We start from the raw sequence: 13,384 nt of genomic DNA on the forward strand, positions 1-13,384 counted from the left end.
ATAATTATTAAAGACACACACACACACACTGATTTGTGTTGTCAGTTAAAACTTTGACGTTACCACAGATAATTATTAAAGACACACACACACACACTGATTTGTGTTGTCAGTTAAAACTTTTGACGTTACCACAGATAATTATTAAAGACACACACACACACTTGCGTAAATTGAAATGAGCTATGAAGTGTTTATTGGTTGTAAAGAAAACATTTTTAAAACAACAGCCAATTTTGCTATATATTTTTCCTCAACACAGTAAATACGTTAAATATTTAAGTCCGTTAAAACCCTAGTTTTTGAAGACAAAACTAGTGAATTTCATAATTATCTTTTCTCTGTCAATATTAAGATCAAACGAAACGTTAACATAATATTGCATCATCTTCCAATAAATAATGTGATTTATGGACAGGAGGTTAATGTATGTTTTAATATTTTAAAAGTGAAAGATATGCATTACTAGCAGAAACGTTGTCCTACAGGCGGTTGTAAAGCTGTTATTGACTTATTTCTAAAAAAAGAAAAGTGGATACATGAAGTGAATAACCGTTTTTTTTTATAAGAGACCCAATTGTAATGAAACTTTGTTAGGAACTTCCCTTTATGATGTTGAAAAATTGTGCGAAGTTTCATCCAAATCGGACTTAAACTGTGGGAAGAGTTTTACGACATTAACCTCTTATATAATGGATTTGTTCAAAATGTAGGGCTATGAACTGTGAGCTATGCAATAGAAATAGTTTTACAGGGGCTAAAAACAACAGACATAAGTAAATATCGTAACAAACAGAAGCATTCTATTTAACCTCATTCTTAACTTCTAAACTATAATAAAACCTTCACGTGTTTAACATAGTTTCAACAATGAATAAAGAGTATTATCGTATACGCCAAATTGATTTGAGGAAATATATTTTTCCCAGTTTGTGTGTATATCTATGACTTTTATCTTAACATTGCATTCAAAATACCGTCTTTTGAGGATACAGTTTCAGTTATGTCTTGGTAATATGCAATATATGCGTACGTATGACGTTTTCTTTAAAATGTATGAAGAAATGAGTAAACTTTCCTTACCCCCCCTTTTAAAACGAATTCAAGATCTTTAAAATGTATGAAGAAATGAGTAAACTTTCCTTACCCCCCTTTTATAACGAATTCAAGATCTGTGATATCTCATCTAGATGTAGGAGAACATTGATGATTCTATGATTTTAATTTCAAAAGGTCTTAACTGAGTACTGGATTAGTGCTGAACGACCTCTATAAACCTTCCATTGATTTAAAAATGCATTTTTAAACGCTATTGAACAAATCAGGGAAGTTAAAAGTATCAAAGACTAATATTATCACTAGTACGCGATAGTGTTTCTCCGTTTTAAGAAAATACAAACCAAGATCCATAAACGTAGTTATAAAGACTTATATAAGGGTAAATAATGATATAATTAGTTTTGAATTTTTTACGAATATCTTCAACCATAATTCAACAAAGTAATAGATTCAGATTTATGTGTTGACTTCCCATTCGTCGGTATTTACACCAAAGAAGAAGAAGAAAATATTTGGACTAGATTTCATATTTTAGAAATATTAATAAAACTCCTTAAGCAAGGTATATTCAAGCCGTTTTTATTATTTTTTTGTATATAATATGTTTGAGAAGATTTAACGTTAAAAGACGCAAGACTTAATAAAATCTACAAACATAAAAATTATTGTTTTGAATTCCACCAATAAGAAAATGGCATAAATAAATGCATCATTTACAAATGTATGACATTTTCTTATTGGTGGAGTTCAAAACAATAATGTTATAAACGTGCTCATTTGATCAATTCTGACAGATACGATTTTTTAACATCGTCTATACCGTATCAGCTTTGAAAGACTTACATAGAGAAATTATGTCTGAAAATAAAAATAAATATGTGAAAGGTAGACATTAGCATGAGAAACAAAGATATGAACTTTTTGAATTTGTATTTTCTCTTTGGCCTTTCTTTGCTTGATATGTTTATCGTTAGTGAACTAACTCAAACGGTTCTCTGTTAAAGCTTCTAGTCTGCTCACTTAGCTTGCTTATCGTAGAGGATGTCCGTGTTGATGGGGTGTTGTTAACGTTTAAAATGGGCCGAGGCGTGTAAGAATAGCTTGAATTAACTGTCAAAAAAAAATTCAGGGTTTACTAATAGTTGGTAATTATAATGCCAAAACCTCGTTTTGCGTGGCGCTTGTGTTTTCTCACATGTGTATTAGTACGCATGCGTTATACGACAATGTTGGCAGAGTAAGAGAGAGAGATTTGTCGAAACTTATCTTTAAAAAATCGTAATCCAAATCATTATACAGTTGTTGTTTTTTTTCAACCGCAGTAATGCATTATTAATTGGATTATAAAGATAAAATTAAACCATTAATACTGGTAAGTTGAAGAAATAAATTTGCTAATACTTTCAAGCTATGATGAATTGACGTTAACACTGTAACATTGTTCTTCCACTAATCAACTTAGTTTTCTTTGATCAATGTTGATAAATAAGGTTAGATCAAAACGTTGATGAAAGATTTTTAACATTATCTATTCCGCATCAGCTTTCAAAGACGCACGTAGTGAAATTGGATGTGTTTGTTTGATTGGTTGAAGGAAACTTCCGGAATATTTAAAGAGCGCTTGTCTTTTTCCGGTATAATTAAAACGTTGCTAATTCCATAAGCGATGAATTTCAATAGCCGAGCCTAACGACTTGGCAAGTCTGGGCGTCCTTTCGGCGAGCTACATAGTGACACCAACTTTAAGGAGACTTAGTCAACGATCAAATCGATTAGGGCTAGAACATCGTTGTGACATGCGCAACTGAGCTAAATGTCTGACATAACAGCGCGCGGGCTCTTGCTATGATACAGTAGGCTCACCATGCGTTTGTAAAAGAAAGCCACTTTTCAAGGTGTCGTCTTTAAGATACAAGAAGGAATACTCTCCCTGCTTCGGTTCAGGTGTGGCTTTATCATCCTTACCAGGTCGCCACGTCGGGATGCCGTTCCCAAACAACGGTAGTTAGGTATCGCCGAATGGCACATCCTGGCCCTTCTGCCTGTTTAGCGTGCCTCAGGCTGCTACAGGCAGGGTTTCGGTATTGCTGCCGGCCTGTCGATGAGACCCGTGCCAGAGGAGAGTATGGTCTACTGGTCTGTCTTGACGCTTCTTCTATACCTAACCGGCCGTACTACGGGGCTGGTCTTGCCTCTTCTCGCAGCCTTTCCCCCAGCCTCGGCCCCGCAGCTTGGCCGTGTGCTCCGGAGAGCTATGGGAGAGGCAGACAGCAAACTGGGAGCGAAAAACATAACGCTCCTGACTCGGTGGGTCACCTTACAAAACAACACCCAATCAAGTATTAGTGTTCTATGTGAGGCAATAGAGAGGAACAGTCCCGCTTTGATTCTGACCTTCGTTGACCGGCCTGTGTCGTTCTTTCCGTCGCTTATCGCAGGATATGCTGGTGCTCCTCTCATAGGTATGACGTCAGGCTACCTTGACCAGGCGGCAAAGGTAAGGTATATTGTCTCTGTGGTATAATACAGAGCTCCAGATCTTGACGTGATTTAAATATAAACCTAACAAGCTTAGCATATAAGAAAACTAGAGGTAAAAACTACTCGCAAGTATAAGGGTGCAGTCACCTTAACCATACACAAGCCACAGCCAAATAAAATCGCTTTTTTTATTCTGACACAATGTTCATAAACCATTTTAACCAATACAGGGATAAACATTAAACTCTTTGTTTTAGTACAAACGGTATTATTAGGTTCTTTTATACGTGGAAGTTTTTTTTAAAAAAGGTGGAAATATTAAACTATATATATCGCTACATGTGAGATTGATAAGCTACTTGTATCATTACAGGTGGATGGGATTGTTGGTCTATAATTGTATTGCTACAATCATATTTATTAAGCCTATTTATACTAGAGGTAGAATGATTGTGTAAGTTATATCAGTGAAGACGAGAGATTTAAGCTATTTTTATCCTTACAGAAGAGATTATTAAGCCTTTTGTATCACTGTAGGTGGAATGTTTGAGTTCTTTGTACACAGACATCATTACCAAACTGTTTGTATTACTATGTAACATGGGAAATTTGTAAATACTCTTTGGAATTACATATGGGATGATTAAGCTTTTTGTATCGCTGTAGATGGAATTATCAAGCCTTTTGAATGAACAAATAAAGTAAAGCAAAACGTCTAAAATTGGTATTTTGAAGAAGTGCATTAATGACGCCAACGTTTCGCCAGAATTAACTTGTCATCGTCAGTATGAGTTAACTTTGGAGAAACGCCGTTTATGCAGTTCTATTATATCCCACTTCACGTGATGTGGTGATCTTTGTTTTGGTTTAAAAAATTTTGTATTTGTTGAATTACAACATAAAAAGCCTGAATATAATCTTCATTAGCAAAAATACTTTGAAGGAATTTCAATAAGAAGAACATGTGTTTACCTTCTCTCTTGTTAAATGATATTGTACTATTTAATATATATGTAATAAACGTTTCGTTCACGGTATGTGTATCTATTTTGTAATATTTGTTCCAATTTAGATGTTGATGATTAAATTATACTAAAAAAACATGAACAGATTAAGAGCATGACCATAACAACGGCAGAATGAAATTCAACGAAACTTAATCATAAATTTTTGCTTACCCTAAAGACCTCATGTAAGAAATAATACAAAGTACAATACTACTGGCTAGCAGATGAAACTTCATGCATTACTTTAGGACTGAGCAGACAGGAAATGAAGCCAGGTCAACGTCAGTTAATGTGAATTATTCATTATTTTTAAAAAACAACATATTTTCTTGATAAAACTTCATAAATGCTATCAGATTACTCTACTTGTTAACGAATAAATTGTGTAGACGTTTAGAGAAACAGGGGATGAAATAATTGAACAGAGTTGTTTAAACATTTATTTAACAACAATTAAAAGCTTGGAATTGTCTATTCTTTCATTGGGGTTGTGTCTGTTGGCCAGACTAGTTTCGAAGAATTCCACTCCTCATCATTGACCCTGGACACTACCACCGAATGAAACCTCAGACCAAACCAAGCCTTTATAGTACTGAGGTATCTAAAATTGAAATGGTGATGAGGAGTGGAATTCTTCGAATCTAGCCTAGCCCACAGACACACCCCCAATGAAAGAATAGACCATTCCAAGCTATTTCTTGTTGTTAAACAAATGTTTAAACAACTCTGTTCAATTATGTATCAGCTGCCTAGTGTCGGCTAAAAACATGAAGTATTAAATTGTGGCGGAATTCTACAAGTTCTTCAAATCCCTATAGAATGATAGGTTTCTTTTTCTGAGTGTAAAACATTTAAATACACCATTAGAACATAAAATATTATCCATATTTTTGATTTTGAAGCATTATCATTACCGCTTTGTTTTCTATTTGTATATTTTGTAAAACGTCTTCCAACAATCTGTACTGTATCTGGAAGGATAAACTTTTAAGTGCCAGTATAACAATAGTGTATTAAACACATTAGATACTGTAAATCTACAGTAACATTTTAACCATACAAAATCGATCAACAAAAATAATAACCCCACGCCATTCGTTCTCTATGTTTAGGGGTACATATACACGTTTCACATTTTAAAAACGGTCCCCTATATAGGGAAATATCCCCACTATTTCAGGACTTGTTGGGTTTTATCTATCCCCTATGCCAGAACTTATAAGACCCTGGAAATATAGGTGTCAAAACGTTCAGCACAGGGGGAATCTCCCACATTTAAAATATCCTGATAAAATCCATGATTCACCGACCACTTTTTAAGGATTTCTACGGCATTTTACACCCGAGTTTGCCCATAAAAAAAACATCTTTTCTGAAAAATGTGGGAGGAGCATTCGGTCCTCTTTTTTTTTTCTCCCTGTTTTATTATGCGCTTTGCCGAACAGTAAGACATTCAGTCATATCAATCTGTGTTATATTTTTCAGAGCTGTGAGGAATGAGTTGAAAATACTCTGTGACTGAAGTTTGGAACATATTAACAGATAGAATAATATGTCGATGATAAAGAATAGTCTCTTAAGGGTTAGGGAACAGTTTGGTTTGGGTTTTGTTAATACATATAACTTTGCATTCTGTAGAATTAAAATAGTATGAGGTTATAGCCTTCAAGCTAGATTTAGAACTAGGATGTGCCTCAACTTACAGAGGTATAAATTACAACGTGTAATAAGTTTTGATTACACTGGATAGCCTCAATTACTCTTTCGACATATTTCAAAGTGCGTGTATTGACAAATCAACAGCACTATATTGCATTAGTTTTAAATAAAGTTCAAAGATCAACAAACAAACAAACAATTTTTGTTTAATCTTACAACTGTGTTTATGGTTTGATGTGTTCTGATTATTGCTACTAAGTCAGTTTAAAAAGTTAAGTTATATTTTTTCAAAGTCAAACATTATCAGGGTCAAGTAGATTCCAAAACAGTTTGTAGGTTTGCTTGTTGTTGTTTTTCAGGGTAAATGAAATTTAAAACAAAAACTCGTGAATAACATTTTAGAGTCACAAGTAGCTAATGAAATATTATTAAAAAGTGTTTTTGACGAGGTCACAGTATTTTGTTTTCTATGATGTAATATGAAATAGTCCTATTCGTATATATATATATATATAATAAGTAAAGTAAGGTAAAATCCTGAAGTTACAATAAGTAAAGTAAGATAAAATCCTGTTTCTATAACTTCAGGATTTTACCTTACTTTACTTAATGTAACTTTACGATTTTTATCTTACTTTACTTATTGTAGTTTCAGGATTTTACCTTACTTTACTTACAATAACTTCAATATTTTACCTTACTTTACTTAATGTAACTTTACGATTTTTACCTTACTTTACTTATTGTAAATTTAGGATTTTACCTTACTTTACTTATTGTAACTTCAGGATTTTACCTTACTTTACTTAATGTAATTTCAGGATTTTATCTTACTTTACTTATTGTAACTTCAGGATTTTACCTTACTTTACTTACTATAACTTCAGGATTTTACCTTACTTTACTTAATGTAACTTTACGATTTTTATCTTACTTTACTTATTGTAATTTCAGGATTTTACCTTACTTTACTTATTGTAATTTGTAAAGTAAGCTAAAATCCTGAAGTTACACATAAGTTTAGGAATAAACCACACTTTCACATGTACTTGTGTTTAACTGTAATTTTAACCCTTTGATTGTGGCTGCTATAAACGCGCGCGGAATTTTTGCAGGCCGTACACTGTAAACAGTACACTCTTATTCAATTGCCGGAGGCGGACCGTACCCTATACGGCGAATCAGCTGTCAATAGGTTAATCGAGCTTTTCATATTTCAGTTACGCACACTAATGTTATAAATAAATATATGTATATATATATACTTAGATTGCGGACCGTACCCTATACGGCGAATCAGCTGTCAATGGGTTAATCGAGCTTTTCATATTTCAGTTACGCACACTAATGTTATAAATAAATATATGTATATATATATATATACTTAGATTGCGGACCGTACCCTATACGGCGAATCAGCTGTCAATGGGTTAATCGAGCTTTTCATATTTCAGTTACGCACACTAATGTTATAAATAAATATATGTATGTATATACTTAGATTGCGGAATATTTAGGATAACGAAATCTCCAACCTTAGAAATGTTCACCACCAACCCTTGTAAATTATCTATGTCCATAAGTGACACCCATGGAATGTTTACGTCTATAATATTTTGGCCATTTACTTTATATCAATACATTGAATAGTTTAGATACCTTTACACCTACTACATACTAAAGTACAACACAGCGTTCAGAGTTAATAAATATCACAAGTGCTTATGTAATTTCACTCGCTGGAGGACTGGCAAATCACCAGGGGTGTTCGGTATGTAGGAGGTATATTTCAAGGAGGTATGTCAACCCTCGGAAACGACAAGGTTATAGAGTTTCTTTAATTGTATTCTATAGGAATATACTTCTGTCAATAATGTCTTGCTCAATTCTTTGTATGTCGTCTCAATAATAATATCTATGACCCACGTTTACTCTGTTTGTTGCGTGGTCTATTGGGTTGAAACAGATCTCATCACATCACAGCAAGTGCGTCAAGATGAATAACTTGAAATTAGTCACATCAAAGTAGTACGTCAATATAATTAACTTAAAACTAGTAACATCAAAGCTGATGCGTCAAGATGAATATAACTAACGTAAAACTAGTCACATCAAAGCTAGTACGTCAAGATAAAGATAATTAACCTAAAGCTAGTCACATCAAAGCTAGTGCGGTCAAGATGAATATAACTAACGTAAAACTAGTCACATCAAAGCTAGTACGTCAAGATAAAGATAATTAACCTAAAGCTAGTCACATCAAAGCTAGTGCGTCAAGATGTAATTAACTTGAAACTGGTCACGTCCAAGCTAGCGCATCAAGATGAACAACATGAAACTAGTCACATCACATCTAGTGCGTTGAGATGACTATCAAGAACCTAATAAACAGCTCTTTGTTTTACAACTTATTTATTTATTTGCAATTGCGAAGGAATATTGTCTATGATTTAAAGAGTGGTGTGAATAATACACCCGGAAAAACTCAGGTATGAATATTATTAAAGTAATGTTGTTGTTTTCTTCTTATCAGACGTGATTGTTTATTCTAATGAATCTCTTTTGATTTTACGTATTTTGGGGTAATTGAGCTACTGTCCAGTGAATTACTGTCTGAAAATAATGTTCAGTGAATTGTTGTTTTCTGAGCTATTGCTTGTAAAATTTTGGCTGACAGTGTGAAAAATAAGCACGAACTCTCAACCACTTAAAGACGCATGATGTAGTGTTAGAGAAATTGAAAGGATGTCTAAGAAAACTGTAGAAAAAAAGGTCGATTGATGATAAGAAGGACTACCACTACTACACACACATACACATATGACTCTATACCTCTTGAAACATTTATGAGAAACGCCGAATCGACAAGCCTTAAAGTGGCTGTACAAACAATTTTTGAGGTTTGTTTTTATACGGTCATGTTCGTTTCTGAAACTGCCTAATCAATGCAAAACGGTAAAGTTTGTACTTCGTTCAACTTACTATTTCTTTCATGAAGTTTATCAAACTCTCATTCTTAAACTAGTCTTGAAAATACCCAAAACATATTTAAATGTTAAACGTGAATTACATTAGTTATATTGTTAAATACCGAAGTTAGATTCATATGTTACATGTTTGATTAAAGTAGTTATCCTATTAACCACTACGGCTAAACATCATGTTACATGTTAGATTAAAGTAGTTATCCTATTAACCACTACGGCTAAACATCATGTTACATGATAGTTTATTATTTATTTTGTCAGGTGCCAGGCCTAAATTTACACATTGCATGGTAAAATAAATTAGGTATTCTGTTAAATTCTAGGACTATATTTACTTTTGACATGATGAATCAAATTAGGTAATTGTTAAATATTAGAACTAACTTTTCGTGTAACATGATAACTTAGATTAGATGTTCTGTTGGATAACAAAGTTACATTTACATGTTGCATGATGAACCAGATTAGTTATTTTGTTAAATATCGAAGCTAAATTTGCATGTTACATGATGGATAAAGGGTAATTTTAATGTATTAAAACACATGAATAAGATTTCTATTTTGAATAAAAAAAGTTTTAATTTTACAGTGTTAAGTACTTTTTCCGACAATAATAATTCTATATCAGAACTACACACAGTATTATTTTATTATACATTAAATAAACTATCGCATGCTAGTAGGTCTTTGATAATATGTTCCAATGATTCATTTGTGAGTCAAGTATACAACGAATCACCTGGTATTGGTTCAGCGAAGAAGTGTAGATGACATTTTGTCAGAATAATTTTGATATGCTAATGCAGTATCGTTTCGTCGCAGGCTTGAGTCGTAATGTCAAGATGGCATTGTGAGTACCTATATATTTAACTTACCGCGAATATCCGACCCATTCGACAATGCAGTAAATCACAAATGTATCTGAAATTGCGATATATCACAACTATATTCAAGTGAGTGATGTGTCACAAATACACCTGAGGAAAGATACACCTGTAACGTGATTGTCACAGCAAGCTTTCATTGTTCTTCACGGAAACAGATATTTTTTTACAGCAAAGCTTTTGGTACATCAACGGCCACATTTTAAGTTAATCCCAAACGGCGTCTTTATCCTTGAAGTGAAGTTTATGGTTATGAAAGCGAACCTTCCGACCCAAAAAGCCATTTTGATGAAGCTGAGCAAATATCCTAGTATTGTTAATAGGATAATAAACAAGGACTTGAAAATAACGAAGGCTAGCCAGCAAATTGTTTAAAAATTCCCAGCCACACTTATAAGTCAAGACTGTTTGCATGAAAAATATAGTCAAAAAGTTAGAATCGCAATAATATCGTTCGACCACACGTCATTTAGATCTTCCGATGCACATCAAATGGGCGTTTGTGTCTTTGGCCTACTTAAACGTGATCTTGGAAGCTAACGTCTTCGCTCAGTGGAATGTCTTTGGAAAGGTTCATAAGATGTAATGTCTAAGACTTAGATTGACCTCAATGTCCTTCGCAGAAGCTTGTTACAATAGAAATTGTGGTGTCTGGCAATAACAGTGTGTAATCAGTGGCTATCAGACTGAGCCTAACTGACAATAGAGGAAGTAGATATAGGAGCGACACGGGACTTGGTATACACATCCTTCTTATAAAGTGTGATTAACTCTCTGTAATGTTGGTATTGAAAGCTGAAGTTAGCAAAGTTTAAGAAACAAGATTTTTCGACTAAGCAACGACACAATTTCATTCCGTAACTATTGGTATTAATTCTTATCAATCTAGTTTTCAACGGTAATAAGGTATTTCAGAATTAACCCAGAAAATGTTGTAACTATCAAAGCTATTAGATAAAAATGAGCCGACGGATAAAATATCTAACTGTGTCGACAGTTACTGTTTATAATAGGTTTTAATAATTATTTGTAAAGGTAATTCTTATCATTGTGAAGTTAAAAATGTATCGATAAATAATTATGTCCGTATTGAAAATAATTGATTTCTTTGCCTGAAATCGCCAAATATAAAACTACAAAGAGCCGGTTGTGGTCTGTTATTTAATGTGCCTGGCTGCGTACAGAAGGTCCAAGGTTAGAGCTTCCATATGATGCTGAACTTGTTCTGTGCATTCAGTTGTAGGGTCGTTATAACCATATAACGGTCTGTCTCGCTATTCTGTTAAGAACAGGTGTGTAAGCGGCAGGTGCTGCTAATTGGTTTCCATGTTTCTTATTAGTAGATTTAAATTAAGGATGGCTATGCCAGAAGCATGGAGTTTCTGACCTGGCTGTTTGGCCCATTTGTCGCATAATATTTCATGCAGGTTGAAAATGCAAATGCAAGCAAAATACTAAATTTCTATGTACTGATAATACTTAATTACATTTGTTGTAACTCGTACCTGCAATACTTAACTCTTTCCTGTTTCGCTTAACATGGAATAAAATATGAACTTATCTATCATATGTTAGCTCTTTTAATTACTGTAAACATGTCTAATGGGGTATTCATTAAAGAAGCGGTTTAAAATACTCAATGTCAAAATCTTCAGTTATTCTTATCCTGATCTGACTTGCAGTGGGCATTCTTTTATATTTTGTGTGTTTTGAATAATTCAAGATTAAAAATAGAAAAAGTAAAAACAAGTAAACGAAAGTAACAATGTTTATCTTGGATATCATAAAGATAACTTTAATGTATATAAGAAGGCTACCTAAATATCTACCTGATGTTTTTTATTCCATTATTCTTACACTTCAGCTGCTCAAGATTCAAGCATGATTTAACAATAACACAGGTCCTAAAATGCACACAAGTTCAAGACATGCAAAAGGAGTTATTTTCAAGATCTATCACAAACGAGCAAAAAACAAAAAAAAACATACAATAATTTAATTATTGCAAAGATCATCAATTAAAAGTTAATCATCCTTGTGAAAAAGTCCCTTGTAAATCGGAAGAGGTTTACAAAATTTCTTGTCATCTCATAATAAACTTAAAAGACCATGATAAATTCAAGAGTTTATGGAGTGTAAATCCGCCTTGATCGTAACTGTAGAAAACTGCTTAATCTGGTTTATGTTCTGTTTAATTTTGCTTATATCTGTTCAAGGATTTTGCTATTCGTACCTGACTGGTCAAGTTGCACGGAAGACGTTGTTAATTACAACATGTGTTCATAATTGATTAATGAAGAAAATTTAATCCGACACTAATTAGTAGATCGACTCAACAGGAATTGACTTAAGCAGTTACAGTGAAAGTACGATGCTTTTTAACTCGAGAACTAAATAGGAGCGCTATTGACGTGAAACATATGACTAGTGAAACTATAATTTTATGTAGCTCTGGTATTTTTAACCCGAATGGCACTTAATCCAACCCATGGGCTAAACAGATCAGACACCCCTAGAGTTCAAGTATAGTCGCTCCTGATTTTGCACTGGTGATTAAAGGAAAACAGCCCAGTCAGCAGCACCTGTTATCAGAAGGATTTTATACCTAGTAACAGAATTGACTGTCATTCTTATAACACACCCGTATTCGTTGATGTGAATATTGAACATTTCAAGCTGTGATTCTACACCCAAACTACTAGGCTACGTCTAATCTAAAATATTACCGTAGTAGATATAAGAAAATCGACGTACAGAAGAAACAAATTTTTAATCCTTATAAGTAATTCATATTTTTCTGTTGTTGTTTTTTTTTCCATTAAACATTTACTCTGGATTTGTGTGCATTCACAAAATTTAATGTTAAGAAGCATTTTATGAAAAGAAATTTAATAAGAATTAAGAGACTTGCCACAGCGAAAATTAGTTTCGTTCGCTATTTTTAAAATTACAGTTTATACTTTATTGTTTATTATCAACGTACAGTTGTATAAAAAATAAGTAAAAAACCGGCAATTTGAATTTGAGATTATAATTTTTTTAGTTATACGTGTCATAAGACATTAGTATTAGGCCTATTATATTTTAATACTACATTCTTTATCTAGTCCCTTCGGGATTTTCAAGAATTAGAAGAATGTATAATAATAGTATTTCAACTACATTATGCTCGGCATATCCATAATATGGTTGAAGTACATTTATTATACACTCTTCTAATTCTTGAAAATCCCTAAGGGACTAGATAAAGAATGTAGTATTAAAATATAATAGGCCTAATACTAATGTCTTATGGCAAATATAATTA

At 33.1% G+C, this 13,384-nt stretch overlaps 1 protein-coding gene across 1 annotated transcript in view; it reads left to right on the top strand.

Moving 5' to 3' along the window:
* Positions 1-2,183: 2,183 nt before the first annotated feature.
* LOC111085085 (glutamate [NMDA] receptor subunit 1-like) overlaps positions 2,184-13,384 on the top strand; it is a gene marked incomplete at its 3' end in the record, with an annotated part of 137,003 nt that continues 125,802 nt past the window's right edge. Inside the window, exon 1 of the mRNA XM_022382225.1 lies at positions 2,184-3,556. Coding sequence (XP_022237933.1) covers positions 3,161-3,556 — 396 coding nt within the window. The remainder of the gene's footprint in view (positions 3,557-13,384) is intronic.

This window comes from Limulus polyphemus, unplaced genomic scaffold, assembly GCF_000517525.1.
Source record: "Limulus polyphemus unplaced genomic scaffold, Limulus_polyphemus-2.1.2 Scaffold231, whole genome shotgun sequence".
Lineage (NCBI taxonomy): Eukaryota > Metazoa > Arthropoda > Merostomata > Xiphosura > Limulidae > Limulus > Limulus polyphemus.